Source organism: Oncorhynchus mykiss, chromosome 2 (assembly GCF_013265735.2).
Source record: "Oncorhynchus mykiss isolate Arlee chromosome 2, USDA_OmykA_1.1, whole genome shotgun sequence".
Taxonomy (NCBI): Eukaryota; Metazoa; Chordata; class Actinopteri; order Salmoniformes; family Salmonidae; genus Oncorhynchus; species Oncorhynchus mykiss.
Genome location: NC_048566.1, coordinates 35673714 through 35701139, shown reverse-complemented (window position 1 = coordinate 35701139; position 27426 = coordinate 35673714). Strand labels below are relative to the sequence as shown.

General features: G+C 43.2%; 1 protein-coding gene across 1 annotated transcript; it reads left to right on the top strand.

Moving 5' to 3' along the window:
- The first annotated feature begins 293 nt into the window (after window positions 1-293).
- Window positions 294-26849, top strand: drd2l (dopamine receptor D2 like). The gene is made up of 8 exons (XM_036947154.1): window positions 294-563; window positions 12627-13030; window positions 14308-14417; window positions 15172-15308; window positions 24643-24857; window positions 25031-25114; window positions 25308-25671; window positions 25840-26849. The coding sequence occupies exons 2-8, from the start codon at window positions 12656-12658 to the stop codon at window positions 26034-26036; spliced, it is 1482 nt and encodes a 493-aa protein (XP_036803049.1). The 5' UTR covers window positions 294-563; window positions 12627-12655; the 3' UTR covers window positions 26037-26849.
- Window positions 26850-27426: the final 577 nt, after the last annotated feature.

Sequence of the window (27426 nt, the reverse complement as noted above, 5' to 3'; positions counted from 1 at the left end):
GTCTTCCCCGTCTCATTTCTCTCTGATGATCTCCTCTGTTGCTTCTGCTCATTGCGAGCGCTGCCGAACGTATATGGATGATTTTAATTTGTCGCCCAATTGGAGTGCTTTAGAGATCTTTTTACCCACGCGGTTCATTTGTTTTCATCTGTCTGTCTGTTTTTTTCTTCTGAATATACACACACACACACTGCTCACTGGCTAATGAGGGAGGAGGAGGGGGGAGAGGGAGGGTACCGCTAAATCACTTGGAGGAAAGTACAGAGTGTGAAAAGCAGAGAGGGGTGGCGAGAGGAAGGGATTTACTGCTGGAACACTCATTGAGAAGTAGAGGGAGTGAGTGTGTTGCATGTTATAGAGGTTGAGGTGTGAGCTCTGACAGGAGAAGGGTTAGCAGGCTCAGAAGCAGACTGAGTGGTGACTGACTGATTCACTCTGTCATTTTCCGCTTATTCAGAGCGTCTTACGGTATAGTGAGTGCATACATTTTCATACTGTCTGCTGTATGTTGCAATTCTCTGTTTGGAGGGAATGGGACTGACTACCACTACAGCCGAGTGAGGGTAAGTTGCAGTTTAACCTACTTTTTTACTCATCATTTTGTTGCTATTTGGGTTACCTGTCTCTGTATTTTTACGTTATAAGGTGTATGTCTCTCTGTGTCTGTGTGTACTTGTTCATTCATTCATGCACATATGGTGGATTTACACTGAGACCTTGAGAATGAGCTGCAGCAGGAGATGGGTAGTTCAGGAACTAGCCCTTTTAGAATGTCAGGGAGCAGGTCTGCGTCCCAGCAGGAGCATAGAAAACCCTTTTGAGAGTGGTCGACTCCCCTAGGAAACGAATGGGATTAAATATACCACTGTTTGGTATAATGACTGAATACATTGTTAAGACCTAGTAATGAGTCCCGGGGAAGTATGTATTAAAAGTCTGAGTCGGAGTGCTTATTTAGGATCAGTTTAGCCTTTCAGAACACAGGATCTCATGGATAGGGCCGACCTCGTCCTAGATTAGCACTCTACTCTCAGATGCTTGATGCATCTGAGAGTAGAGTGACGGTCATTTATTGAAGGACTAACGAAGTACTTGACTTGTCCCATATTTCGAAGCAGAAATTCTGGTGCATCAAGCATCTGAGAGTAGAGTGCTAATCTAGGACGAGGTCGGCCCTATCCATGAGATCCTGTGTTCCTTCAATAAATGACCGTCTTTGCTCTGCCCCCCCCCCCAGACACAAACACACACCACACGTTGGGAGCAGCACAGGGTCCGCCTTAGTGTAGCAACCCGTACATGGCTCCAGGGGCAAGTGCCTTGATCAAGGGCACAATGATGGCAGGTGGTACCTGGGATCTGAAAGGAGCAGCTTTCCGTCTGCCGGATCAGGTTGGCAGATAAGGGTGATACTGATTGTAATATTCAGAAACAGTTTTTACATTTGTATACTGTAGAACTAGTTTTTGTTTTGGGTATCATGAAGCATTGATACACTTTTAATCCCCACCCCTACCCCACATGGGGACAGGCCGTCATTGTAAATACAAAAACAATTATTAATTGACATGCCTGGTTAAATCATGGTCTTAATAAGAAGTGAGAGGAATAGTAGATCATGGAGCGTTGAGTCTGAGAGAAGTGAGGGATTTAAAATATACCAGTCAGTATTTATTAATTAATTAATGAATTTCCCACTAATGCGGCAGCCAGCACAGCCACTACACTGAGTCCATCCTCTCTCAACACTGATGATTCATTCACACTGCTCAATTTCCTCCCTTTCCCTTCATTGATTGTTGCTGCCCAGTGAATATCTCGCCTAGAACAAGGTTGGGTACACGTTTTTAAAAAGTATTTTGTGTTGTGACCAACAAGGCCAAAGCTGTGCTAGACCTGGCTAGAGTCCATGTGACAGACAAGGAGGGAGAGAAGATGGAGAGAGAGAGCATGGAAGGACAGAGAGGTGATCTAGTCCATGGGTTGTTGTCACCACATATTTAACAGCCACAAGTTAAGGGCATATACTAAAAAAAAATGAGGTGGCTGTTAAATATCTCTTTCCAAGCACAACCATTTTTAGGGGGAAAAGGATTGTCAGAAAAAGAGGGCGAAAGAGGGGGTTTGAAGACACTGTTTTTATTTAATGAAAAGTCTAGACTGTACTTCACTAGATATTTTGAGTCTTCATCTGCATAACTTACTTTAAGTATGGCTTGAAGAAGCGCTGACACAGACAGTATACAACAACAAGGTTAACTCAATTCCCCTCTTAGACACATCTCATCTATCTAAAATATATTTTTTTAAATCCATGAAACAAGTCTTAGAACACGCTTTGTATCCACTATCCATGATTTCCCATAAGCATTGCCGTGTAGAGCTTTTTCACAACAAGCCCAATTGCTGAACAGTACTGACCTTGTTAAACATATTGATATCCTGTCAGTCAAAGGACTAAAGGAAGTAGGATTAAAAAAATATATATAGTAAATAATGGATAATAATTATATTCCCATACGAAAAAAGATTGCAGTTTTGAAACAGCAGTCAACTGTGGTATTTTGAACGCAATAATTGCAGAATAACTGCAGTTGAACTTCAGTTACACTGCAAAATTACTTCATAAAAAAACATTTTGTATGCCGTATTTGCAGCATCTCTGACTGCAGCAACTCTGACTGCAATCTTTTTTCGTAAGGGTTGAAAGCAGATGCTTCCAAGGGGTGTGGTTTTTGAATTGAAGATGATCGTGGACTACAGGAAAAGGAGGGCCGAACACCCCCTCATTCACATTGATGGGGCTGTAGAGAGCTTCAAGTTCCTTGGTGTCCACATCCCCAACAAACTATCATGGTCCAAACACACCAATAAACTCATGAAGAGGGCACGACAACGCCTTTTCCTGCTCAGGAGACTGAAAAGATTTGGCATGGGTCCCCAGATACTCAAAGTTCAACAGCTGCACTATCGAGAGCATTTTGACTGGTTGCATCACCGCCTGGTATGGCAACTGCTCGGCATCTGACCGCAATGCGCTACAGAGGGTAGTGCGTACGGCCCAGTACACACAAAATTGTCAAAGACTCCAGTCACCAAAGTCAGACTGTTCTCTCTGCTACCGCACGGCAAGCAGTACCGGAGCGCCAAGTCTAGGTCCAAGAGGCTCCTTAACAGCTTCTACCCCCAAGCCATAAGACTGCTGAACAATTAATCAAATGGCCATTTGGACTATTGACACCCCCTCCCCACCTTTGTTTTTACCCTGCTGCTACTCACTGTTTATTATCTATCCATAGTCACTTTACCCCTACCTACATGTACAAATTACCTCGACTAACCTGTACCCCAGTGCATTGACTCGGTACCGGAACCCCCTGTATGTAGCCTCATTATTGTTGTTTTTTTATTTTACTTTTTTTTTTTCTTTTTGTAAATATTTTCTTAACCAACAATGCAGTTTTAAGAAAATAGAGTTAAGGGCTTGTAAGTAAGCATTTCACGGTAAGGTCCTGTTGTATTCGGCGCATGTGACAAAACATTTTATTTGAATTCGTTAAGCAATTAACATCCCAACATGCTTAGGGTCATGTATAAAAATGCTGGGCAGGCCATTATTTTGGCTACCATGTCTATACCCCCATAGGGTACAATCTTTCCAGCACTCTCCCCTAACCACCGAGCCTCAGGGTAAAAGTGGAAAATGTAATGCTCTGAGACTATATATTCTGTGGAAACATCATCAAATACCTGAACACTTTTCTCCCTTGCACAAATAAAGCCGTATGTCTGGAGCTCACTGGTGCAGGAATCTCTGAGGGCCCAGAATAGTTGATAAAATGTTTCATCTTCGCTAGCAAGAGCTGAAGACAGATGGGCTAGAATAAAGGCGGACTGGTGGAGTAGAGGGAGGTACATGCAATTGAAAGATCCTGAACCAACTGCCATGTGGTGTAGCCAATGTGATTTATAATGGATATTTACTTTCATCAGCATATTTTCTGTTAAACGAAAATGCGCATATCAAAATCATAGGTCCTAACTGGCATGCAGATTGGTAGAAATGGTCATGTAAATTGTCACTCCACATGAAGATAAGTTGCTGACCACTTTTAAGCTTTAATTCATACATTTTTCTGTAAAATAGGCCGACTATACCAGGAGAGGATTGGCCATCTGGCAAATGCCAGAGGAGCTGGACCATTTTTTTGGGTTGGGTGTGCTGGTAGAAATATTGTTTTTGATATAAAAATAAAACGATGAGAACGGTGACATGGCCAGTGGCACATGCGCCTTTTTTTTGTTGCCGTACCAGGCGGTGATACAGCCCGACAGGTTGCTCTCAATTGTGCGTCTGCAATAGTTTGTGAGGGTCTTAAGGGCCAAGCCGAATTTCTTCATACTCCCGAGGTCGAAAAGACGCTGTTGCGGCTTCTTCACCACACTGTCTGCGTGGATGGACCATTTCAGATTGTCGGTGATGGAACTTGAAGCTTCTCGCAGAGGAACTTGAAGCTTCTCACCTTCTCCATTACGGTCCCGCCAATATGGATAGGGGCGTGTTCTCTCTGCTGTTTCCACGATCAGCTCCGTTTTGTTGACGTTGAGGGAGAGGTTATTTTCCTGGCACCACTCCGCCAGGGCCCTCACCACCTCCCTGTAGGCTGTCTCGTCATTGTTGGTATTCAGGCCTACAACTGTTGTTTGCAAACATGATGATTGAGTTCGAGGCATGCGTGGTCACGCAGTCATGGGTGAACAGAGAGTACAGGAGGGGGCTGAGCACGCACCCGTATGGGGCCCTAGTGTTGAGGATCAGCAAAGTGGAGGTGTTGTGTCCTACCTTCACCCCCTGGGGGCGGCCCATCAGGATGTCCAGGACCCAGTTGCAGAGGGTGGGGTTCAGAACCAGGATCCTGAGATTAATGACGAGCTTGGCGGGTACTATGGTGTTGGCTGAGCTATAGTCACTAACGAGGGCAAGGAGGTACAGTTGGGCGGGCACTGTCCTCTAAGGCCTGCACACAACGCCAGTCCTGACCAACACACATTTTTTAGAGGTCAACGTAGGTAAATAGTGTGATTTAGTCCAATAGGAACTCCGGTCATAGATTGTGGCCCTCTGAGAGACTCCTATTACCACTCTGTGTCATTGGATGGAGTATGGATCCAATAGACTCTGCCTGGACAGCTAATTCTGAGATTGTGCTATAGTGCATTCGGAAAGTATTCAGACCCCAGACTTTTTCCACATTTTGTTTTAATTTAGACTTATTCTAAAATGGATTAAATAAATACAAATCCTGACCAATCTACACACACAACCCATAATGACAAAGTGAAAACAGGTTTTTAGATTCATTTGCACAAATCAAAAAAATAAATACCTTATTAACATAAGTATTCATACTCTTTGCTATGAGACCCAGAATTGAGCTCAGGTGCATCTTGTTTCCATTGATCATCCTTGAGATGTTTCTACAACTTCATTGGAGTCCACCTATGGTAAATCCATTTGGAAAGGCACACACCTATCTATATATAAGGTCCCACAGTTGACAGTGCATGTCAGAGCAAAAACCAAGCCATGAGGTCGAAGGAATTGTCCATAGAGCTCTGAGCAGGATTGTGTCAAGGTACAGATCTGGGGAAGGGTACAAAAACATTTCTGCAGCATTGAAGGACTCAGAGAACACAGTGGCCTCCATCATTCTTAAATGGAAGAAGTTTGGAACCACCAAAACTCTTCCTAGAACTGGACGCCTGGCCAACTGAGCAATTGGGGGTGAAGGGCTATGGTCAGAATAATAGTGAAGACATCAAAACTATGAAATAACACATGGAATCATGTAGTAACCAAGGAAGTGTTAAACAAATTAAATATATTTTAGATTCTTCAAAGTAGCCACCCTTTGCCTTGATAACAGCTTTGCACACTCTTTGCATTCTCTCAACCAGCTTTCCAACAGTCTTGAAGGAGTTCCCACATATGCTGTGCACTTGTTGGCTGCTTTTCCTTCACTCTGCGGTACAACTCATCCCAAACCATCTCAAATGGGTTGAGGTCGGGTGGTTGTGGAGGCCAGGTCATCTGATGCAGCACTCCACCACTCTCCTTGGTCAAATAGCCCTTACACAGCCTGTGGGTGTGTTTTGGGTCATTGTCCTGTTAAAAAACAAATGATTGTCCCACTAAGCGCAAACCCGATGGGATTGAGTATTTTCTGCAGAATGCTGTGGTAGCCATTGTCGTGTCTTGACTATCATTAATGTGATTGACTGTTATTTTATGAAATAATTACATACCACGTAAAAAAAAATCACGCTATTAAATTACTCATGTAACAATTGAGTAAGTAATATAGGGCACCATGGACAAAGTTATTTAACGAGTTATCTCCTGACTAAACTCTAAAGATATAAATATCTTTTACATCAGTCACAGCCAATTCATTAATTCTTATTTACTTTGTCTCATTCTGAATGTCGCAACATCCTTGGATAGCTGCACGAACCATAGCATAAATGGTTAATCAGCAATATAGCAATTGGCTTAATTATTTATTTACTAACTAAATAATCACACAGAATTACATTAACACACAAACAGAATAGCTTACACATTAGCTTACACATTGATTACTACATGATGCAAAGTCAAGTCCCTGGTGGACTAAAACCGATATGACGGCTTGGTAGACAATGGAAAGGGGTGCGGACAGATAAAGAGCGGGAAAGACAGAATGCACCAACTACATACATACAGCTGAGAACTATGCTCATGGAAATGTGAATACTTTGCACATGAACAGCCAGCCGCTCATTTGAAAGAATTGCAATGTACATATTTACATTTGTATGTCTTTGCTGTCACTGTTGAAATCACTTGATCCGCTAGGGGAGTAATTCTAAAGAGTATTTCTTAGTTCTGTTATAATGGTTGTTAGATAGGGAAATGTTCTTTAGAATGGATCTTTCAGAGTACCACGCGGTGGTTAGACTAGACTAAAGTACTTAAACAGCTGCAGACTGAACGTTCCTGTGTAGTCTTCATCTTTTTCACTTGTGAAAGTTTTAGAGTTTCTAACCATTTTGTACCTTCCAGCTCATGCTGTCTGTGTACTGGTCTTGTAGAATCTTTCCCTCTCTCTGTCATAATGTCTGTGCTCGCGTGGGTGTGGTCACTGACTGGTTAAAACTTCTTATATAAGACCATTCATTTAGAAGGCTAACATCACATTACATCTTCTCACAAATAGTTTCATATTTAATCATATGAGATGAGATGTGAATCTGATCACTGGGAGGTATACACATTCAAAGATAGTTATGTTGTTCTTCTGTCCTTACGTTACATCACAAATTAGTAATGAATTCGACGTGATTTTTCTTTAACCTCTCTAGGGACCAACATCCAGTGAAGGTGCAGGGCGCCAAATTCAAACAGAAATCTCATAATTTAAATTCCTCAAACATGTATTACACACAATTGTAAAGATAAACTTGTTGTTAATCCCACCACAGTGTCCGATTTCAAAAAAGCTTTACGACAAAAGCATACCATGCGATTATGTTAGATCTGCACCTAGTCACAAAAAACAGCCATTTTTCCAGCCAAAGAGTGGAGTCACAAAAAGCAGAAATAGAAATAAAATGAATCACTAACCTTTGATGATCTTCATCAGATGGCACTCAAAGGACTTCATGTTACACAATACATGTATGTTTTGTTCGATAAAGTTCATATTTATATCCAAAAATCTCTGTTTACATTGGCGCGTTATGTTTTGCTTCCAAAACATCCGGTGGAAGCAGTGGCGTGGCGTGGGCCTGGGGCCTGGGCCTTCAGTGAGGTCCTACACAGTCCCACCCAAATTAATCCACCTCTTATTACCATCATTATGATGCCATGGCTCTAGACACTATACATTTAGACAGAAACGCAGTATAACCAGGCGTTGCGTCACCTTGAAATTGAATTTTTTTTCAGAGAATTGCAGAGTACAATACCTTTTCATTGTGCAGCTCCCGTTGCCCTGCGCGCTTGTTCGTTGAGCTGTAGATCCACTCGGGTGTCCACAAAAGTTTTCAAAAGCACCATTGCTTGTAAGTGCCCAGCCGTACTTTGGTGTCTCGTTGCTGCCTAGGCTAGACAACTCAAGTTTGCAAAGCCAGTGTGCCTCCAAACACCAAATCGATCACTTGCAAATAATAGGCATTCCCAGCAGTACAGTTTGCAGTGCTTCTCGGAGCCTGTGAGCCATTGATAGCGCTCGTAGTTGGAACTTTGAAAGTGGCGAACGAACCCCTTTCCCGCCTGTGACAGGCTTTGTAGCGTCGGCGTCGGGCGACCTCTCCTGACAATGTCTAACTTTTCTTGAAAAGTTTGTCTTGAGAATTGCATTATAATTATATCCTCGACCAAATCGATATCTTCTCCTCCTTCCACCATTGTGGGTTGAAAAAACAGCTTAGTAGTACGCAAATTAATTTGTTTATCAAATTCAGTTTCCTAGTTCTGAGGTTCTGCCCATATAGGACCTGCCTCTCAATATTGGAAATCCAATCAAAAGACGTGCACGCACTACGCCTGCTAGCTGGCTCCTGTGTAACACTGGAGCCAGCCAGCAGGCGTACAATAGCCAACTCTAAAGCTGATTGGTTGACACTAAATTTTCATTTCCATTCACTTTAAGCTACAAGTGCCCGCACTGTTGATTCTGAAGGCCTGAGGGCAGATTTTAGACCCCTGGCAACACATGATGGCTGAATATGATTGGATAAAAGATCTAACATAAAGACCAGCCCTCCAAATCTCAACCTGGGGCTGGAAGCAGTGCAACCAAGAGGAAAGCTATGAAATGAAGAGTATAACTCTTACTCTGGGGAATAATTTAATACACATTTGTGGGAAAATATATTAAAAAATATATATATATATTCTGATGATGTTTAGGCCAGCAGAGAAGACCTTGCTGGCCCTGACGGCCCACCACTGGGTGGAAGTGCAGAGAGCTACGTCAATTTACAGAAATACTCATCATAAATGTTGATGAAAATTCAACTGTTATGCATGGAATTAAAAATATACTTCTCTTTAATGCAACCGCTGTGTCAGATTTCAAAAAAGCTTTATGGAAAAAGCACACCATGGAATAATCTGAGTAAAGCGCTCAGAGACCAAAACAAGCAATAGAGATTCCCGCCATGTTATGGAGTCAACAAAAGTCAGAAATAGCATTATAAATATTCACTTACCTTTGATGATCTTCATCAGAATGCACTCCCAGGAATCCCAGTTCCACAATAAATGTTAGTTTTGTTCGATAAAGTCCATCATTTATGTCCAACTACCTCCTTTTTGTTCCCGCATTTAGTACAGTAATCCAAAATGCGCAGGCACTAGGTCCAGACAAAGTCAAAAAAGTTATATTACAGTTCGTAGAAACATGTCAAACAATGTATATTATCAATTTTTAGGATGTTTTTATCATAAAGCTTCAATAATGTTTCAACCGGAGAATTCCTTTGTCTTTAGAAATGAAAGGGAATGGAGCTAACTCTCACGGGCACGCGCCTGACTGAGCACATGGCATTCTGGCAGACCCATGACTCAATCAGCTCTCATTCTCTCCCACTTCACAGTAGAAGCCTGCAACAAGTTTCTAAAGACTGTTGACATCTAGTGGAAGCCTTAGGACGTGCAATATGACCCCACAGACACTGTATATTGAATAGGCTAAGACTTGAAAACCTACAAACCTCAGATTTCCCACTTCCCGGTTTGATTTTTTCTCAGGTTTTTGCTTGCCATATGAGTTCTGTTATACTCACAGACATCATTCAAACAGTTTTAGAAACTTCAAGAGTGTTTTCTATCCAAATATACTAATAACATGAATATCCTAGCATCTGGGCCTGGGTAGCAGGCAGTTTACTCTGAGCATGCTTTACATCCGGACGTGAAAATACTGCCCCCTACCCCAAATAAGTTAAGTACCAACGGGCCCTTCCAACTCTTTGGATTACAGAAATATTGTTTCATTATTCAACCTTTTGATGATGTTACTGTAATGAAACATCTCTCTCGTGAGTAACAAAGGGATTTAACTTATATTTCTGAAAGAGTGGGAGAGAGAGTTTTCTTGCAGGTATTTACGACCGTCATAAAACTGTGGTGGGAGAGGGGGGGATCTGGTGCATTTGATCCTCACCCAAAAGGGCAAGTCATGACCTCATGCCGGTTAGGTGTGCCTTGAATTCTAAATAAATCAGTGACAGTGTCACCAGCAAAGCACCATCACACCACCTCCTCCATGCTTCATGGTGGGAACCACACATGCGGAGATCCCCTACTCTGCGTCTCACAAAGACATGCCGGTTGGAACCAAAAATCTAAAATTTGGACTCATCAGGCCAAAGGACAGATTTCCACTGGTCTATTGCTCGTGTTTCTTGGCCCAAGCAAGTTTCTTCTTCTTATTGGTGTCCTTTAGTGGTGGTTTCTTTGCAGCAATTCGACCATGAAGGCCTGATTCACCCAGTCTCCTCTGAACAGTTAATTTTGAAATGTCTGTTACTTGTGTAGGCTTTATTTGGGCTGCAATTTCTGATGCTGGTAATTCTAATGAACTTATCCTCTGCAGCAGAGGTAACTCTGGGTCTTCCTGTCATGTATTGTCATGTTGTGTCTTGTTTCTGTCCTTTCCCTTCACCCTGTCTCCCTCTGCTGGTCGTTATTAGGTTACCTTTTCTCCCCCTCTTTCCCCCAGCTGTTCCTTGTCTCCTCCTAACTACCTCGTCACCCCTTTTCCCACCTGTTCCCTTTTTCCCTCTGATTAGTCCTCTATATCTCTCTCTGTTTTTGTTCCTGTCTTTGTCGGATTCTTGTTTGTGTTTTTCATGCCTGAACCAGACTATCGTCATGTTTGCTGCAACCTTGTCCTGTCCTGTCGGAATCTGCCGGTCCATCTGAGCCTACCTATGTTTTGTTATTAAAGAAGTTCTGTTTACGTTAATTCGCTTTTGGGTCCTCATTCACGCACCGTAACACTTCCTTTCTTGTGGCGGTCCTCATGAGAGCCAGTTTCATCATAGCGCTTGATGGATTTTGTGAATGCACAAAGTTCTTGAAATGTTTTGTATTGACTAACCTTCCTGTCTTAAAGTAATGATGGACTGTCGTTTCTCTGCTTATTTGAGCTGTTCTTTCCATATTATGGACTTGGTCTTTTACCAAATAGGGCTATCTGCTGTATACCACCCTTCTGTATACCACCCCTACCTTGTCACAACACAACTGCTTGTCTCAAACGCATTAAGAAGGAAAGAAATTCCACAACTTATTAACTTATTAACAAGGCACAGCTGTTAATTGAAATGCATTCCAGGTGACTATCTCATGAATATCTTTGAGAGAATGCCAGGAGTGTGCAATGCTGTCATCAAGGCAAAGGGTGGCTAATTTGAAGAATCTCAAATATAAAATATATTTTCATTTGTTTAACACTTTTTTGATTACTACATGAGTAACAAAGGTGTTATTGTGTGTTATGTTATATGTGTTATTTCATGGTTTTGATGTCGTCACTATTATTCTACAATATAGTAAAAAGAAAGAAAAACAACACTGGAATGAGTAGGTGTGTCTAAACCTTTGACTGGTACTGTATGTACATTTGATATTTCCTTTTTATCGTATTCATACATTTGCTCAAATTTCAAATAACCTTTTTTTGCTTTGCCATTATGGGGCATTGTGTGTAGATTGATGAAGGGGGGAAAACGATGTAATATATTTTAGAATAAGGCTGTAATGTAACGAAATGTGGGGAAAAAGTCAATAAGTCTCAATACTTATCGAATGCACTGTACATGTGCTTATTCAGCGTAGTATAGACTAAGTTATGACCTGATATAGGTTAGTAAGATGGTATGCGTCTGATGTAGGTTAAGTTCTTCTGATGTAATAATATGTTGTCATTCTCCTGTCTCCTACAGAAGACGAGTCTGTGGGATCCATTTTAGAATAAGGCTGTAATGTAACAAAATGTGGAAAAATTCAAGAGGTCTGAATACTTTCAGATTGCACTATATGTAGGCTGGTGTAGGTATGTAGGGTAATTTAGAGGGTCAGGGAGGGAGCTTTAGATCTCTCCCTTTTAATTATGTATCTCAAAGCCAATCTGAAACATTGGATGGTGGAGGTGCTGTGGTTAGTTAGAGCAATGGGCTTAAGGGGGAATAAAACTGCCAGTCGAATGCAGAATCCCACTGTAATTCACGTAAAGTAGAAACATATGGTAGATGCTTATATCCAAATCGACTGATGCCTAGGAACAACAAAGACATTTGATATGTTTGGCCCATGTGGGAATCAAATCCACAACTGATATTGAAAGCGCAATGCTCCAATCTATTGAGCTATCAGCACCGCACCAACTAATCACTTCCCTTACAGGATGTACAGTATAACTCAAATCTGCATTGAGCTGAGATAGTTGACAATTGTACATAAATCTACTGTATGTGTTGTGTAAATACAAGGTACAGAGTTGTAGAGCTTTGTGTGTGAATTTGTGAGTTATAACTCTTGATGTTATTAGTCTCTCTTGTTACTTTTCCAGACTCTTCCAGACACACTGTCCAGAGGAGCATGATGACTACTTTCCCCAATGAGACAGAGGAGACAGGCTTCTCCTCCCTCTCTCCTTCATACCCCCCCTCCCTCACACCGTCCATCTCCCTCACCTCCAACCCTTCCTCTTCCTTCGCCTTCTCCCTCTCCACTTCCTCCTCCTCTCTGTCCAACTGCTCCAGCTCTCCATCGCCCTCCTCCCCTCCCTATAACTTCTACGCTGTGCTGCTGGTGCTGCTTATCTTCTGCGTGGTGTTTGGAAACATGCTAGTTTGTGTGGCGGTGTCGCGAGAGCGCGCCCTCCAGACCACCACCAACTACCTCATCGTCTCCCTGGCTGTGTCTGACCTGCTGTTGGCCACCCTGGTCATGCCCTGGGGCGTCTACCTGGAGGTGGGTGTGTGTGGGTTCGTACATGTTTCTATCCATCTGGCAGCCAGTGTTTTTCTCTCACATTTGTCTGTCTCGTCCATGTCTTTACCTCCTAGTCTCTCTACACTAGTTCATTCGTAGGTGTTTCAAAAGCCCCCTCGGTTACCCTATTGAGTAGTTTGGATGAATAAGGTGCCTTATGTAAACTGCCTGTTACTCAGGCCCAGAAGATAGGATATGCATATGCATGGTAGTATTGGATAGAACACACTCTAAAGCTTCCAAAACTGTTAAGTTTCCTCAGGTGAAAACCTGAGAAAAATCCATCCAGGAAATGCTATGGCTGTTTTTCCATTGAAAGCCTATCCACCATACAAAGACTTCACGATCCCTATCTGCATGTGGCCAGTCTTTAGGCATTGTTTCAGGCTTTTTGTTTTTGAGGGAGAAACACAATGAAAACAAGGAGGGAGAAACACCACTTTCAATGTGTGGACAGTGGAAATTTCCAGAGATGTTTGCTGCGTGTGACCGGGAGCGCGCATTCTTGTTTTTTCTTTTCTATTGACGAAGATATTGTCCAGTTGAAATATTATTCATTATTTATGACAAAAACAACCTGAGGATTGATTATAAACATCGTTTGACATGTTTCTACAAACTTTTATGGTACTTTTTGAATTTGTCTGCCTGCTGTGACCGTGCTTTGTGCCAATAGACTACTGAACAAAACGCACCAACAAAACTGAGTTTTTTGGACATAAAGAGGGACTTTATTGAACAAAACAAACATTTATTGTGTAACATGGAGTCTTGTGAGTGCAACCATATGAAGATCATCAAAGGTAAGTGATTAATTTTATCGCTATTTCTGACTTTTGTTACTCCTCTACTTGGCTGGTTACTGTTTGTAATGTTTTGTGTTCTGGGGGCTGTCCTCAGATAATCGCATGGTATGCTTTCGCCATAAAGTATTTTTGAAATCTGACACTGTGGTTGGATTAACAAGAAATGTATCTTTAAGCCGATGTATAACACTTGTATGTTTTTAAGAATTTTTCCGCTAGCTGAACACCTATCCCTAATAGGTTTTCATGTCAAGGTAGCATGATCAATAACATAATCTACAGTTGGTTCCCATCAACAGTTTCTTCCCATCAACAGTTTCTTGTTGATCTGAATCTCTGAATCTGTCTTTGTTCTCCTTTCCTCCAGTCTATTATTCATAAGCATAACTGCATCCCAAATGGCACCTATTCCCTATCTAGTGCACTAATACTGTATGTGTCCCTTCCTAGGTGGTAGGGGAGTGGCGCTTCAGTCTCATCCACTGTGACATCCTCCTGACCCTGGACGTCATGATGTGTACTGCCAGCATCCTCAACCTCTGTGCCATCAGCATCGACAGGTACTCACACTTTCTTTATCTATCTACAGTATCTCTATCTCTCTATATACAGTATCTCTGTCTATATGTCTGTCTGTCTTGCTCTTTCTCACTCTCCCCTCATCACTCTCCTCTCACACTCTCTCCAAAATTTGGATTGATTTCATAGTGCCCTTGCAGCAAAACATTTATTTTAAGGTGATGGTAATGTCTCCTGATGGGAAATTTATTTTTTAATGCTTGTTATTGTTGCTTTCCCATAAAGAAAAATCAAAAATCAGGACACCATTTCCATCTTTTCGGGTAGCCTCAATCACTTCTCAAGTCTCATTATCTTCTTAACATGAGCTTATTTTGTCCAACCAAACCCATACCCTTTTAAAACCGTTGAAAGAAATTGACAATTTCAGCAGCCTCAATACTTGTAGCCTTTTTTGTCCTTTTGTAGACTGAATCCCTCTAAATGTGAAGCCATATCTCAGGGATTAGTGTGGGTACTGTTCTTTGTTTGTGTCTGTCCCTGACCACCAACTCTGTGGAGGGATGACAGTCTCCTCTCCTCACACCAGGCTTTCTATGGAGGACACTTAGATTGGTTTGTCACGCTGCTGCACTGTGAAACTGACTTGGACAGCTTTTGTTTGTGTTTGCCTGGTGAATGAGAGGAACTGACAATGCAACTTAACGCCGTGTGGGCGGTGGTGGACAAGGTGTTCATGTGCATGTGTGGTTTGTGTGTGTAGGTGTTAGCTCTAAATATAGCATGCGTGTGCAGGTACACGGCGGTGGCGATGCCCATGCTGTATAACACCAGATACAGCTCCAGGAGGAGGGTGGCTCTGATGATTGCTGTCGTGTGGTTCCTCTCCTTCGCCATCTCCTGCCCTCTGCTGTTTGGACTCAACAACACAGGTCTCTCTCTGTTTCTGTCTTTCTCTCCTTTTCTCTGTCTCACTCGCTGTCTCTTTATCCCCCTCCCCCCTCTTTCTCAGTGACCACATTTACATGCACACCAATAACCCATTATTATTCGGGATACTCAAGTATTCTGTTTTTGAGTTGACTCATAAAAACGTCATATTCCGTTTACAACAACACGAAAAAGCTTGTATCCAGGTAATGAGAAACCCGGATAAGATGCCTGGGATATGCTGATATGCCCCAGAAGATCTAAATAAAGTAATGCTCACCAGAACAATGTCTTACATCGATAGAATGAATGCATTAGTAATCTAGTTAACAGTAAAGTTGTCTGTTTCGTTTTAGGGGCCCGGGGAGAAAATGCAATAACTCCAAAACAGTGGAAAGATTGGTCCTGTGCAAAATGTCCAATTGTCATCAGTTTGACCGGTTTTAAGGAAATTAAAAGCTGAGAAAAAGACATTTCTGATAAGACTTCAGTTTTTCTTGGGTGCATATTTTATGTGGTTGAAATATTGTCTGCTTGCGTAAGTGTCAAAGATTACACATTACACGCGTATTCGCATATGATGGTTAAAGAAATCTTTCTCCACTCCTGTTCCTGAGTCAAAATGTTACATTTGTATAATTTCAATTAAAGAAATGCATAATTATGCAGGAGTTAATATGATATTACGCTACATGTGAGTGGTCATAGGCCTACATTCAATGCAAATTGTATTTGTCACATGCGTGAAATGCTTACTTACAAGCCCTTAACCAACCATGCAGTTTTAAGAAAATAGAGTTCAGAAAATATTTACAAAATAAACTAAAGTAAAAAAAGTAACACAATACAATAACAATGATAAGGCTATATACAGGGGATACCGGTACCGAGTCAATGTGCATACAGGTTAGTTAAGGTAATTGAGGTAATTTGTAAATGTGCTGAAGGTAGGGGTAAAGTGACTATGCATAGATAATAAACAGCGAGTAACAGCAGTGTAAAAGCAAAGAGGGGTGGTGTCAATGCAAATAGTCCGGGTGGCCATTTGATTCATTGTTCAGCAGTCTTTTGGCTTCTGGGAAGAAGCTGTTAATTAGCCTTTTGGACCAAAACTTGGTGCTCTGGTGCTGCTTGTCGTGCGATAGCAGAGAGAACAGTCTATGACTTGGGTGACTGGAGTCTGTGACCATTTTTTTGGCCTTCCTCTGACACCGCCTAGTATAGAGGTCCTGAATGGCAAGAAGCTTGGCCCCAGTGATGTACTGGGCCGTACGCCCTACCTTCGGTAGCACCTTACGGTTGGATGCCGAGCAGTTGCCATACCAGGCGTTGATGCAACCAGCTCTCTGTAGGATGCTCTCTGGTGCAGCTGTAGAACTTTGAGGATCTGGGGACTCAAGCCAAATCTTTTCAGTCTCTTGAGTTGGAAAAGGAGTTGTCGTGCCCTCTTCACGGCTGTCTTGGTGTGTTTAGTCCATGATAGTTTTTTGGTGCTGAATGGGGGCGTGTTCGGCCCTCGTTTTCCTGTAGTCCATGATCATCTCCTTTTGTCCCTATGGGCTGTCTCAATGTTAATGACTTAACGATGGTGTTGGAATCGTGCATGGCCACACAGTCATGGGTGAACAGGGAGTACAGGAGGGAACTAAGCACCAACCACCTGAGGATCAGCATGGCAGATGTGTTGTTGCTTACCCTTACCACCTGGCTGCGGCCCGTCAGGAAGTCCAGGATCCAGTTGCAGAGGAAGGTTTTTAGTCCCAGGGTACTTAGCTTAGCTATGATCTTTGTGGGCACTATGGTGTTGAACACTGAGCTGTAGTCAATGAACAGCATTCTCACATAGGTGTTCATTTTGTCCAGATGGAAAAGGCCAGTGTGGAGTGCAATTGAGATTGTGTCATCTGTGGATCTGTTGGGGTGGTATGCAAATTGTTGATGGATCTAGGGTTTCCGGGATGATGGTGTTGATGTGAGCCATGACCAGCCTTTCAAAGCATTTTATGGCTACCGACGTGAATGCTATGGGACAGTAGTCATTTTAGGTAGGTTACCTTTGTGTTTTTGGGCACAGGGACTATGGTGGTCTGCTTCAAACATGTAGGTTTTACAGACTCGGTCAGGGAGAGTTTGAAAATGCCAGTGAAGACACTTGCCAGTTGATCAGCACATGCTCGGAGTACACGTCCTGGTAATCCGTCTGGCCCCGTACCCTTGTGAATGCTGTGGCCTGTTTAAAGATCTTACATCAGCTATTTAGGGGTGCTCTCATGCATGCTACAGTGTTGCTTGCCTCGACTCAAGCATAAAAGGCATTTAGCCCGTCTGGTAGGCTCTAGTCACTGGGCAGCTCTCGGCTGGGTTTCCCTTTGTAGTCCGCAAGCCCTGCCACATCCGACAAGCGTAAGAGCTGGTGTAATAGGATTCAATCTTAGTCCTCTATTGATGCATTGCCTGTTTGATGGGTCTTCTGAGGGCATAGCGTCCGGATTAGTGTCCCGCGCTTTGAAGGCGGCAACTCTCGCCTTTAGCTTGGTGCGGATGTTGCCTGTAATCCATGGCTTCTGGTTGGATAATGTACGTACGGTCACTGTGGGGATGACTCGTCAATGCAGTTATTGATGAAGCTGGTGACTGAGGTAGTATACTCCTTCTTTTTCTTTGGATGAATCCCGGAACATATTCCAGTCTGTGCTAGCAAAACAGTCCTGCAGCGTAGCATCCAGGAGCATCAGGAGGATATAATTATGGTCAGATTTGCCCAATGGAGGGTGAGAGAGAGCTTTGTACGCATCTCTATGTGTGGAGTAAATGTGGAGGTTTTTTTCCCTTGTGTAAGCTTAACATTCGGTATACCCCCTTGTCCTAAGGGTAAAAAATGACTTGCTTTCACTTTACCCCTAAAATAAGCAGCTTAATTGGATTTTAAACCCCAAATCTATTTTGCATGAAGAAACAACCTGTCATTCATCAAACTTTGAATATCTGGGTTTTCCCTCTTCACAATGCAGAAAGACTGCATTTAATCAGTGGACACCACTCGTTTTTATTACAACACACCTGTCATAATTGTTTTCTTTACTAAAGTAGAGGAATTTTATTATTGTTTATTGCTAAAGGTACTGCATATGTGTAAACATAATTTTTTTTTAGCAAGAGAGCACTTGTATAGCCTACGGAAGTAGCAGAAATGTGTAGAAAGTAGTTTTGAATGCCTTTTATTGAAGGGTAGCAATAACAGTCTTGAACTTAGTGATATATTCTTATACTGTACAATGAGGAATCCAACTACAAAATACTAGTCCATTGCCCCCACCCACAAGGTGTATAAACAACAATAATAAATAAGAATAAAATAAGATAATAGATACAAAACAAAAACGTGATTAATCAATCCACTCTAATTAGCACATGTAGGACAGTATGCAAGTGCATGTGCGCATGGACTTTGCAGATATATTTCTCACATGTACAGCACATTAGTATTTGTTTTACAGTCCTTCTTTGGGGGGTAGACGTGGCATCTCCTCCTCTTGCCTGCCCCAGCTGCAGCCTCAGGTGGATCAGGACAAGATTCAGCCCCTTGAACAGCTTTCACAAGCGCTGCAGAGGCTGCTGTGCGGGGAAGGTGCTCCCTTCTTTGAATGTGTGGGTTTACAAGTGCCTTTCCCAGCTGCTCCAGGAACACCATCCTCTTGTTCCTCTTATCAGGCATCCAGGTAGGGTTGATCTTGTTACATATCACAAAGGCATTGTATGAGGACACATCAATTATGTTATGGATGATGGATTCTAATGAAGTGAAGGATAAAGACGATATTGTAGGGTTTTTTAACAAGTACGTCATATCTGCTGGTTCAGTTTTTGATAATGGTGGGGCCCAGGCCTCTAATATAAGCTCTGTTACAGTCAACTATGATATGGGCCCTCGTGTGAACCATTTTAACTTTGAGCCTGCTTCTTATACTGAGGTCTATAAAGGCAGTAGACACTAAAAAGTCTGCAGGTCCAGACGACCTGGACCCCTACCTCTTAAAGACAGCAGCTGCTATTATTACTGAACCTGTGGCTCACATTTTCAACTTGAGTCTCTTGACCAATTCCATACCCAACATTTGGAAATCAGCTTATGTCCTCCCACTGCTAAAGGGTGGAGATCCCTCAGATGCTAATAACTATGGTCCTATCTCTGCTCTGTTTGGATTTATTAAAGGCATTTGATTCAGTTGACCATGAATTGTTAGCTAGACTCTATCTAGCTAGACTCTGTCTGTCTTTTTTTGTTGTATTTTACCCCTTTTTCTCCCCAATTTCGTGGTATCCAATTGTTGTAGTAGCTACTATCTTGTCTCATTGTTACAACTCCCGTACGGGCTCGGGAGAGACAAAGGTTGAAAGTCATGCGTCCTCCGATACACAACCCAACCAAGCCGCACTGCTTCTTAACACAGCGCGCCTCCAACCCGGAAGCGAGCCGCACCAATGCGTCGGAGGAAACACCGTGCACCTGGCTACCTTGGTTAGCGCACACTGCGCCCAGCCCGCCACAGGAGTCGCTGGTGCGCGATGAGACAAGGACATCCCTACCGACCAAGCCCTCCCTTACCCGGACGACGCTAGGCCAATTGTGTGTCGCCCCACGGACCTCCCGGTCGCGGCCGGTTACGACAGAGCATGGGCGCGAACCCAGGGACTCTGATGGCACAGCTGAATTTTAATAAAATATTTGGTAAATGAGATGCAACCAGCATAGTTACATCTATATGCAGATGATACCGTTATATATTCATGTGCTCCTTCTCTGGTTCAGGCTGTTGAAGAGCTCCAGACTGTTTTTCAGTCACTGCAGGCCTCTATGGTCTCAAACGGGTCTTGAATGTACAAAAAACAAAATTCAAGACCTATACCAAAGCTAGAAGTCTTCCAGAGAACGTTAGCATTGTCACATCTGGTGGCTTATCCGTTGAAAAAGTGTCATCCTACAAATACCTAGGTGTTTGGTTGGATGACAAGTTGTCCTTTAAAGTTCATGTGGATAATCTTGTGACAAAGCTTATATTGAAATTGGGTTTTTATTTTTGTAATAAGGCTTGCTTCCCACTTATGGCTATAAAGAAGCTTGTTCAGGCCACTTTTCTCTCTGTAATTGATTATGGTGACTTGTTTATATATGCATGCAACCACCTCCGTCTTACAGAGACTGGACTCTGTTATCATGCATCCTTGCGCTTTATTACAAATGCCAAGTCACTCACCCACCATTGCACCAAATGATAGGTTGGACCTCACAAATGTAACTTTCTGTGCATATGTAAGTATGTGTTCATCAACTAAACCCTTTTGGGTAAACTCCCTCTTCCTTTGTAGTCTGGTCTCCTTCAGCACCAGCAGTTACCATACCCGGTCTGCTAGGTGGTTGCTACTTAGTCCCCCAGGACATTCACAGTATTAGGCAAGACTGCCTTCTCTGCTTGTGCACCAGACGCATGGAATAATCTACAATCCATGCTTCATCTAGATATGCTAGTGCCACTGAATTAGTTAAAAATATTGATGGGAGACTGGATCATGTTGTATCGTTGTATGTTTTAATTATGTAATGTATTGATTGGGGCGGCAGGTACCCTAGTGGTTAGAGCGTTGGGTTAGTAACCGAAAGGTTGCAAGATTGAATCCCTGAGCTGACAAGGTGAAAATCTGTCGTTCTGCCCCTGAACAAGGCAGTTAACCGACTTTTCCAAGGCAATCTTTGAAAATAAGAATTTGTTCTTAACTGACTTGCCGAGTTAAATAAAGGTAAAATAAAATACAAAAAATTGTTGCTGCCTTCTTGGCCAGGTCTAACCTTGAAAAGGAGACACTGCGTCTCGATGGGCTTTTCCTGGTTAAATAAAGGTTCAATGGAAGATGACCAGGGGCCAGCGGGCAGTCATCCTCCTGCAGCTGTAAATTCCAATCACCTTGTCCAGCTAGTCCACGCCTCCTTTGTTGTGGTGGTAGACCAGGATGATGGCTGGCTTCCTGTCCTCATGATCACTGATCGCAGCCTTTTTGTGCAGTGTGCTCAGGGGGACCACTTTCTTGTTCCTCTTTGGGTGGTAAGAAACTAGAGTGGTGGTGGGGATGAAGGCAAACTTTGATGAGAAGGGGGGGGGGGGTGGTTGTGGTGTAAATAATTGTATAACTGCCGGGTCAAAAATAACCCTAAGACCATCTTTGTACCCTGGTGGTGTACAGCTTTCATGAAAATATTATCAAAGGCGATGTTTCACTTTTTCTAATGTTGGTGTCACTTTAGGAAGTAATCAAATTTCAAGTTGAAAAAATATAATTTAGGCGGTTTTCTCTGCTGTTAAACATAGTGGCGGGTCATTTTTGACCCTTAAGACAACACAATGGTTATGTTTTCTTGCATTAAAGTCCCCGGCCACTAGGAGTGCAGTTTCTGGATGAGCATTTTCTTGTTTGCCTATGGCCTTATACAGCTCTTTGAGTGCTGTCTCAGTGCCAGCATCGGTTTGTGGTGGTAAATAGACAGCGATGAAAAATATAGATAAACTCTCTTGGTAGGTAGTGTGGTCTACAGCTTATCTTGAGGTACTCTACCTCAGGCGAGCAATACCTCAAGACTTCCTTAATATTAGACATTGCGGACCAGCTGCTATTGAAAAATAGACACACACCACCACCCCTCGTCCTACCGGAGGTAACTGTTCTGTCTTGCCGATGCCCGGAAAACCCAGCCAACTGTATATTATCCGTGTCGTCGTTCAGCCACGACTCGGTGAAACATAAGATATTATAGTTTTAATGGTAGTGTTTTGTTGGTAGAATGGTCTCGAACGAAGCTCATCCAGTTTATTCTCTAGTGATTGCTCATTGGCCAATAGAACGGATGTAAAGGTGGGGTTACTCACTCGCCGACGAATTCTCACAAGGCACCCGGATCTGTGCCTCCTGTATCTCTGTCTTCATGCGAATTACAGGGATTTGGGCCTGGTCTGGGAGCAACAGTATACCCTTTGTGTCACCCATTAAATAAAATATCTTTGTCCAGTTCCCTGTTCTGATATCCAGAACCTATTTTCTGTCATAAGAAACGGTAGCAAAAACATTATTTACAAAATATGTTGCAAAGAACAACACGATTGGTTAGGAGCCCGTAAAACGGCAGTCATCCCCTCCGGCGCCATTGTTCATCAGTGTCCATATTTCAGATACTATTCCATTTAACCCATATAATTAAATGATGAACATTCTGTTTATTCATGGATACAGGGATACTCATGGGTGGGATATCAAAGGTGCATGTAAACAGCTTATCCGGAATAAGACCTTAAGCGGGATATGAGCTAATATCCAGAAAACTTTGAATGCGGTCAATGACTCTAGGCCGAGGCTACAGAAACGTTATTTTTGCCCCTGTCCCGCCCCTCCTTAAACAGAGTCACTGAGCACTGAGCAGCAGCTTAAAGGAGGTCGACGAGTGGATCCCTCATCGAGTTCCAGAAAATCCAGAACCACATCCACTCCAATGAATCTATTCAATGGAATCGCAAGTGCACTAGTCTCCTTTACTCATTCGGTCTAGGAGAGACATGAACATGGCACGGGAAGACGCACGTGAATAAACCCACACTCCTTTTGTTATTAGCTGTGTAAAATAATCATTGCAGTCTTCCAGTCCATCTGTTGTGAGCCTGGAAGATTGCAGCCCTACTGGATATCTGGGTATCGCCAGTTGGTGAGAGACAAAAAATGAATAATTAGTTAGATAGGGTTACATCTGTTTAGTCATGATGCGCAGCTATTTATTGAACTGCATTGTTGGTTAAGGGCTTGTAACTAAGCATTTCACGGTAAAGTCTACACATGTTCTATTCGGTGCATGTGACAAATGTGATTTGATTTGCAGTAACTGCAATCACTAAGAACACCATACACACACACACACACACACACACACACACACACACTACTGCTAACTAACAGCTTTCAGCTCTGTATGCTTTAATCAGTCAACACGTTTCAATGAAAGAGGGACTCATTGATTGGCCTGTCGGTCCACATCCACAATACAGAATGTTTACCAGTGATGCGGTGATGTTTACCAGTGATGTCATTTTAAGTCGGAGGACGTGCCCATCATCACGTTTCGCTCAAGATGGTATTTTGTTTTGAAAAATGTTTGTGTCGTCTCGTCGGAGCGGTAGCTCGTGCGAAAACAAGCAAACTGAGGTTTGGAACATAAGCTCCTACCTTGAGGATGGGGCTGAAGAGAGTACTGCTTTCGTATGCAAAGGCTGCACAGCTTGATGCAACTGGATGGCAACAACCACTCTAGCTGGAGTGGCCAACACAAAGCCATTTTATGCTTGATCTGAAAAATGTGGTCGGAGGCTTCGTAGGGAGGGTGTGACGCAATTGTGGAGCATCTGGAGGCACGCAGAGGCCAAATCAAGCTCTGTTCCGCATGTCTATGTGCCTCTCAAATTTTGTAACAATTCGAAGGGCTCCATATAGCTCCACATTGACATGATTGGTCGACTGTCCCTGAGGGCGAGAGTTCTTGTATAAACACAAACTCACTTTCTTGACAGCGTCCTTCACAACAGCTCTGTGCTGCTCGGCAAAGCGCAAGAAGCATAAATGCCCTGACATCTGTAGAGGCCATATCGCAGTAAATGCTCTACGTCCACTGCAGATGTTGGATTGACCATGCAGCGCCTTTAATCCGCATGTTAACATTCAGTCACCTTTTGAGAGCGCCTCTAGCCTTTGAACACGTTGCTGGGAAAACAAGAGATGATGTGGCGTTCAGGGTCATCATGTGTCCTATAGAAAGGCTATGGTTATACTGTATATGGGGAAGCTTGAGTTTATTGGATTGGACCTACCACCTAAACGTCCAATTCAACAAAAAGGCTATCTTACAGTGTGCAGCATATAGTCATTTGCTAGCGGCTGTATAATGTTGAAAGGATTCAACTAGACTGTAGTGTGTTGTGCTATAGGCCGTAGCCTGGCCTTATAAGAAGCAGATTTTAAATGCCTTTCAAATGTTGCATCCAGCTTGAATATGGAGAGGAAAAGCAAATGTCAAATGCTTATGTACCTGTCTTCTCTGGAGCTAAACCAGGCATTTACTTGGTTGCCACACCATTACAGAGTGGACTTAGCCAAAGATGTCAACGCGGTTAAATATGTCGATCTGACCTGAACTGTAGAGGAAAACTTCTCTCTTGCCTTAACATACACCTCCTCCCACCTGTCACCACTCCCAAACAACATCTCTGTGTTTCTATCCACCTCTTCTCATCCCCTTCACTCCATCAGCCAGTCGGGAGGAGACCAAGTGTGCCTTCGCTGATCCGTCCTTCGTGGTCTACTCATCCGTGGCCTCCTTCTACGTTCCGTTCATCGTGACCCTGCTGGTGTACGCCCAAATCTGTGTGGTGCTGCGGAGGCGGGGCCGACGCACCGTGCCCCGCAGACACGGCCTGCACCCACAGGGAGGAGGCAAGACGGGGGAGGGCCACAGGCACAGGAAGGTTCATGACTAGTCAATCAATCTATCAATCAATCAACTAATCAGCCAGTCATCAATCAATTAACCCCATAAAACTGCCAACCAATAAAGCTTGATTTTAGAAGACAGTAGGTCCAAAAGCAAGCATCTTTGACTTTCTATCCCTCATTCATTTCTCTCCCTTCATTCTATCAGAATAAGTGTACCCACCCTGAGGATGTGAAGCTGTGCACTCTGATCATGAGGCCCCCCACCAGCGCCCCCCAACGCAAGAAAGTGGTAAGTCGCTGAAACACTGTGAGCCACTGCACAGGGGAACTACTGTGACCATAAAGTTGGATTCCGAAATCTCCTATAACATGAGCCATAGATTTGAACTACAGTACATATCTCTACATCTCTCGCTGTTTCTCTGTCTCCATTTGTCTCTCCCTTCCCATCTTTTCTGCCTGTCCCCCCCCCTCCCTATTAGACCTTAGTGAAGGAGGCAGTGGTGCACCCCCTGGATGAGGAACCTGTGGGGCGTGGTTTCCTGTCCCAGTTAGACCAGAGCCTCCCCCCACCTCACCCCCCTCCCGCCTCCGGACGAGCCACCAAGGTCTCTCTTTCTATCTCGGTGGCGCCCGCGCCCTTCCTGGCCCTGTCCCCTTCGGTGGCACCACGCTCTGCCCTCGTACCCCGCCGTGCCACCTTCGAGGACGGCGTGAGTGGCCGCGAGCGCTGGAGGGAGCGAAATGCAGACAGGGAGAAGGGAGCGATGGCGAAGGAGAGGGTGAAAGGGACTCTGTCGCAGCAGAAGGAGAGGAAGGCGACCCAGATGCTGGCTATCGTGCTAGGTGAGAGAAACAGGAGGAGACAATGAGGGCAGTCCCAATTCACTCCTTCCCCCTTCCCCTAGGCCCTTCAATGTTTGATGATCTGAAGGGAAGGGGCAGAGAGTGAATTGAGACTGAATAAGTCGTCATTAAGTCGTCACCCTTTAATTCTCCTCACTCCTCCATAAGGTGTGTTCATCATCTGCTGGCTACCCTTCTTCCTGACCCACGTGCTGAAGGCCCACTGTGCCAGCTGCTGTATCTCCCCCTCCCTGTACAGTGCTGTCACCTGGCTGGGCTACCTCAACAGTGCCGTCAACCCCGTCATCTACACCACCTTCAACATCGAGTTCCGTAAGGCCTTCATCAAGATCCTAAACTGCTGAGTACAGGGAAGAAGAGGAGGGGGGAGAGTGGGAGGAAGGACAAGTGTGAAAAGTGTTTGAGTAGTGGAGAGAGGCAAAAAAAAAAAAGGTAATAGACTAGAAATGAAATTAAAGAAGTGAAAGAGAGGGGTGAAAACAAAGACAAGAAGGGAATGGAAGGAGAGATAGAGGGGGATGTAGAGAGAGGTGACAGAGAAGATAAAAAAATATATATAATTTAAGAGGTCAAACAGAAGAGCAAGTGAATCAAATTTACAGAAATACCAAATCAAAAACAGTCTTGGGAATTATAAAGAGATGTACACTTCTGTAAATATAAAACATAACCGGGTGGAGAGAGATATTCTGAAGGGGTAGGGCACAAACAGTGGCAGAAGACTGTCCCACTACGTACGAGGATGACTAAGTAAATGTATTGCTCTCTGATTCCGCTCTCACATATAATGTCTGCAGACGTTGTCCTGTTTTTACTCTGATACAGTTATGTACAGTTTGTAAATGACGTTAATTAAATTACAGAGGTAATCTTTTAAGGAGATACACAATCAATCTGCACCATCAAGCGCAATTTTTCTCCAATAGCCGTCTTGTTGTGTCGTCCCAGTGTAAACAAGCCTATAAGAGATGTATTATATTAAGAACATGATGATGTTGGTGAAGATATGATGCCATGGTGATATGATGAGCGACTAATCAAGGTTTGTTCATAAAGTATATGTATATATTGTTTAGAGTTTGTTCATGTGAGCTCTGCTGTAAATATCTGTATTACTGTTATTGTACAGATACATGTAATAAATTATATTCTACTCATGTTGTTGCTAGTCTATTTCAAGTTTGCTGTGGGTTAGGGTCAAGTCGAATTGAAGTCAGTCAATTCTGGAAATAAAGATATTTTACAATTGAATAATAACTTAAGAGAAAAGTTGTATTTTCAATGACGACTTATTCAGCTGAGGAGAAGCTATTTCAAAAGTCTAGCCGTTTTTGTATTTTAAATTCAAATCACTTCCTGAATTGACCAACTTCAATTCAAATTGACCCCAACCCTGCTGTACTGGTCAAACAATAGACAGAATTTGACTAATTGGTTTTCAAAACTGTTTAAATACATTTGCTCTCTACCACCTCTGGTGGTGAAGCAGTATGGATGCTCCCTATGCTTGTCTGCCAACACCGAACTGTCTGCTACAGTAACGTGAGAGGCCAAACAAATGCTGCTGATGTGAAACAGGACTCACACACACACACGCACACAGAGATAGTCGGTCAGTGTAAGTCATGGATGGTTAGGTCACTGACTGCGTTTGTGCGTGCCCCCCATTGATAACTCCTGTCCCATCAATAAACATACACAAACTGCCCCATACAAATAATGTGTTTTTGTCAT

What these genes read in the sequence shown, in the direction of transcription:
- drd2l (XM_036947154.1), top strand. Translation starts at nt 12,656, where the DNA reads ATGATGACTACTTTCCCCAATGAGACAGAGGAGACAGGCTTCTCCTCC. An exon ending in CCTGGGGCGTCTACCTGGAG is followed by an intron (nt 13,031 to 14,307) that starts GTGGGTGTGTGT and finishes GTCCCTTCCTAG; the next exon opens with GTGGTAGGGGAGTGGCGCTT. An exon ending in CCCCCCAACGCAAGAAAGTG is followed by an intron (nt 25,115 to 25,307) that starts GTAAGTCGCTGA and finishes CCTCCCTATTAG; the next exon opens with ACCTTAGTGAAGGAGGCAGT.